We start from the raw sequence: 4,812 nt of genomic DNA, 5'->3' as shown, positions 1-4,812 counted from the left end.
CCGCCCATAAAAAATAGCTTTCGGCTGTTCTGTCGATCAGATCTCCGCCCGCAATAACAGCCAAACTGGATGGAAAAAACCCATTTCATTTCTCACGTTTGGTTAAATAAGAACAACAACAACTTGCGTAAACTAACATGTTTTCAGTGTACACTTTAAATTAACGCAAGAGTGTTACATCTACAAAAAAACAACACTGTATATGTGACAATAAATTGGAATAAACTGACGATACTGTACAGAACAAATTACAAATAGTGTTAATTCAACGTCTCATCTTCATCCGTTATTCGTGTTTTGCTGTTTCAGTGTTTGTAAGCAGGAAGTGTTTTTCATCTTTGGATTTATTTATGGATGTTTATATTTATTGTGCTGGAATTAATGGCACCTGAGAAGATGGACCACTGCTTGGATTGAGAAAAAGTGTTCAGCAGGTTGAGATTAGATGCAGTTGATGATGTTAATTGGTCAGATTCAGTCCAGGCATGGTTGTAACTGTCAGAAGATGCACTGCAAGTGGAAATTTCCAGTGGTGAAGATAGAGCTGGCTCACACGATGCTCCCTTATAAGCGAGGGCGTTGCTGATGGTTCGTTTCTCCTCATCCTGGGGTTTGACATATGATGTGAGGCTTTGGACATTTCTGTGTCCTGTCACTGACATGATGGCTGCATTTGAGAAACCCTGGCCATGAAGATGTGTCGAGACAAACGCTCGGATGCAATGGTTAGTGTACCTTTTGCTCAGGTTGGCTTTAACAGAGAGATTTGGCATGAAACTGTTTATTGTGTTTATACCGAGTGGCGCTTTTTCAAACCAAAACTCCTGTGTGTCTCCTAAGAACACTCTAGCTGGCCGCTGAAAGAGCCTGTCACACTCTGGGTTTAATTTTGAAAGATATTTCTCAAATGATTTTAGAGGACAAAATTCATTTGATGTTTCGTACATTCTTGCGTCTTTCATTTTTTCTTTGTTGTCAAGACCATGGTGTGTTTTGTCCGCTTCATTGTATGTCATGGCAAAATACCTTTTCCCATTTATGTCGGTTTTAATTGTAAAAGCCGATTTGGTCAGAGTGTGCAGCCCTTCATATCCACGACGTCCAAACTGCGAAATAATCTCGTACATGACTTTATCTTGTAGAGATTGTGGTGTGTTTAAGGAAAATACTCCACACTGGTATAATTTGTTGTGATCTGCAACATTAATGGGATCTTTGTGTTTACTAACATCCTTTCCTTCTCGTTTCAGACCCTTTATGATGCCAGTCAAGACCTGGTTAGATTACATAAAAACCCTGTCTTTCATCAATGAGATTGGACGAGAAAAGGGCTCACTGGTCAGGTACCTGTTTATTCCTGCCCGTATGGATACCAAAGCAGACTTCGAGTTTTCAGCGCCCCTCTTACTTTGAAGAGATGCATAGAACTGTTCAAGAATTTTATTTAGCTCACTGTCAGTCAAAGTCTCAAATTCAACTGTTTTTCTTTGGTTCTCTAGCATCCATTCTAAAAAAAGAATAATGTATTGAAATTCATTCATTGTTCTCTGTTTGTTAGGTTATATGTAAAAAGCATCTGAACCATTTTATGCCAGGATGGATTTTAAACCATGAAACAAAATACTAATATTTGATTTGATCACCTGTTTGAATAAAGACTTATTTTAGTTAGATCTAATTGTAATCCATAAACATTAAGTTGTTCATTCAAAGTGAGTATGCACGAATATTGTCAAATATTAATGAATTAATATATATAAAATATGTAAAAATACATATATTTCAAAATAAATTAAAATAAAAAATCAGAAAAACATGTGTCGAAAAATGCAAAATAAGCCAGTTATTTAATTCTGAAATCGAAAATGTCTAAACAGTCGAATTCGCCAGCATGTATATTATGCGTGTACGATGTGAATCTAAATTTAGTTTTACGGATCATTTTAATTTCCTGGAACGATACCTATTCATACGACACACTTACACTAACTCTGATCCTAATAAAAAGACGAATGCTTTGGTTATTGTAGGAAAACATGTACAAAATAGCTTCATCACAATCGGCTCGGGGCGATAATTTGTCTTTGCTGCATTTTATGAAATTCGTCTTTAATGTATAATTTTTCTTGCCTATTTTGTCTTATTGTAACATATTTTTATGAATATATTACAATTTAACACATATAAAAATCATGCATACTCACTTTAAACCTCAATCCGCTTAGAATGGGATAAGATGAAAATTGTTCGATGAATAAATGATGAAAATAATGTTTGTTTAAGCCAAATAAATAATCATTTTTTAACAAGAAAAACACATTTTGAATGGTTATTACAGGTATAAAATAGTTCACAGCCATTTCACAGTTCATATATCAATCATCTAGTACATATTTTCAATTGTTTTATAACCAATTTTAGATTTTATTGGGACAAAATATGCATGCAATTGCCTGAATGGCCTTGTTTTCACAACATTATTGTTGCAAATTTGTTAAATAAATTTAGCTTCAATCCACTATCATAAAACGTCTAACAAGTGCAGAAAAATTATGCCATTTTGTTTACTGTATGAATGCAACATAAAATACATGTACTTTTATTTTTATTTTTACAAATTGGATTATTATGGTGTGATTGATTGTTTGATGAAAAGAATACTGGTTCTAGCATTTATGTTAAGAGAAAAATAATTTTTCTCCTAATGAACATCATTATTGCTTGACAAGGCTCATTAATTGTTGCTATGTTAGCCTTGGAAGTTTAACTGTTTTATGTAATGTTTACAAAGTATTGTAATGTTATTATTAGCTCGGCTGTTTTCGAAGAAAACTCGAGGTATTGTCATAGCCACTGCCTAGCTCGTCATGCGCCGTCCGAAAACTGAAACATTTGCCATTACTTTTGCAATATTGAAGAGAGCAACTTGATATTTGGCATGCATGTGAATCCCATGGAGCTGCACGTTTTGAGTGATGAAAGGTCAAGGTCATCTTTCAAGGTCAAAGGTCAAAAAAACAAAACTGCACCCACAGCCGAGCGTTGGCACCCGCTATGCTATGCTCTTGTTTAATAATGTTGTTAAGATGTTATAATTTACTTAACAATGTTTTTTTGACCATAATCATAAAAATAAGAACACAGACTACATGTTGTGTATTTATTTCATTACCTTTCAGCATGTTCACTGCCCATTTGGTCTGTTTATTAGTTGTTTTCTCCGTGTTTTGTTGCTTAATTTTTGTTATGTCAATGCTTGAAACTTCCTTGAAACGTTTTGGCTGTGGCACTTCGCCAATATCATCAAATTCCTCGTCCAAAAAACTTGTGTCATCGTCAAGTCCAAATCCTGTTGTTTCACGAAAAAAATCGTCCAGTTCCTTGTATGTATCCTCTATTCCTATAACTTCGTGCAGCCCTATAAGATCGTGTACTTTTTTATGACATAAACTTCTAAGCAACATTCGAACGCACGTACCCGAAAACTGTTCACTTTTGTAACGCGAGAATTTCCACAGCCGATAAGACAACAATCATGAGAAAAAAAAAGATATAAATTGTCTGTTTTTCTGACATCGTTCCAAAGAAATAGCCTAAACAATGTTCAAATTTGCACATTTCCTTCACCAGACGGCTATGTTTGTCAATGTTTTGATCGTAAAATGTTGTTAGAGTAGTTTCCCTTGGAGGCCCGTCTAGAATTTGTATTTTGGACTCTGTACTTGGCATTACAATACGATTAAAGTATGCTGTATATGCGGAAAATTTTTCCCCCAAATGTTGACACAATACCATACGTTAAGATCGTGTCCGGCCTATTGCGATAAAGGTTCTCACTGCGTCAATTTGGGATTTTGTCACAAAACAACTGTCATTAGAAGGGGTGACAGCCTTTTATGCCCCCATTGTGAATAGAATTTTATTTAGCTTTTTTCCATTAGTAAATACAGTTTATCTAGACCTCTGAAAACAGTTATCACCGTTCATCTTTCGTTTTTATGAAGACCAGTTTTGTTTAAACCATTATTTTCATTACAGTTTATTCACGAAATTCATCTAAAACAACAAATATTTAATACAAATAAACACATATTCACAAAAACATATATCGGCTATTATAAACACATCCCAGGGCCTCGCTGTGACGTCATCAAAATCGATGCACGATCTTATAGGGTAATTCTGTGTGACGCAGACTACCATAAACACGAATGTTTAAAGGTACGTAATTCCATTATTATTATCTGTCAACCAACATACTTCACTCGTTATTTGTTAAACAAAAGATACATCATAAAGTATATATCACGTTTATTTATTGTCTAATGATCTTTCATGAAAGATATGCCATTGAAGTTTAAGGTGCACGAACTTATAGGTTTAGAGGCTACTTGTGTATTTCTCAAAGATTTCAAAACTAAAAACGCATTTAACTTATCCACTTGTCACGGATCGAATCAAGAACTTTTTGACAAGTCCATCATGTCTTGTATCGATAACTCTCCAGTTATCATTCGATCCGCGATAAGAGCACACTGCCCCGATTCGAACTTCAGCCATTTTAGTATCGAAGCAGCAGACGAACACCGTGGGAAGTGGGTCAATTTTACGCATTTCTGTTTATAGCGTAGTATTTTGTCATTCATTCATAAAATACCGGATTATTAATTTATTACGCTGGTGGAAAATGTATCGGCATGTTTTGTTTAGCTACAGCGCGTGCTTTCAGTGTATAAGCTCCGCCCATAATTTGTTGCAGAATAACCCATGGACGATTTTCTTCTGTGTTTATATAAAATTTGGCACGTGCCG

At 35.0% G+C, this 4,812-nt stretch overlaps 1 protein-coding gene across 1 annotated transcript; it reads right to left on the bottom strand.

Annotated features, from left to right (window-relative positions):
- Positions 1-278: 278 nt before the first annotated feature.
- On the bottom strand, positions 279-1,245 carry LOC127842448 (uncharacterized). The gene has a single exon (XM_052371955.1). The coding sequence runs from the start codon at positions 1,125-1,127 to the stop codon at positions 345-347; it is 783 nt and encodes a 260-aa protein (XP_052227915.1). The 5' UTR covers positions 1,128-1,245; the 3' UTR covers positions 279-344.
- Between the last annotated feature and the right edge of the window lie 3,567 nt (positions 1,246-4,812).

This window comes from Dreissena polymorpha, chromosome 8 (genome assembly GCF_020536995.1).
Source record: "Dreissena polymorpha isolate Duluth1 chromosome 8, UMN_Dpol_1.0, whole genome shotgun sequence".
In the NCBI taxonomy this organism is placed as follows: Eukaryota; Metazoa; Mollusca; class Bivalvia; order Myida; family Dreissenidae; genus Dreissena; species Dreissena polymorpha.
The sequence above is the reverse complement of the archived record's forward strand: the minus strand, read 5'-3'. Positions and strand labels throughout refer to the sequence as shown.

Excerpts from the sequence above, each read along its gene's own strand:
- LOC127842448 (XM_052371955.1), bottom strand. The coding sequence starts at position 1,127 with ATGTACGAGATTATTTCGCAGTTTGGACGTCGTGGATATGAAGGGCTG.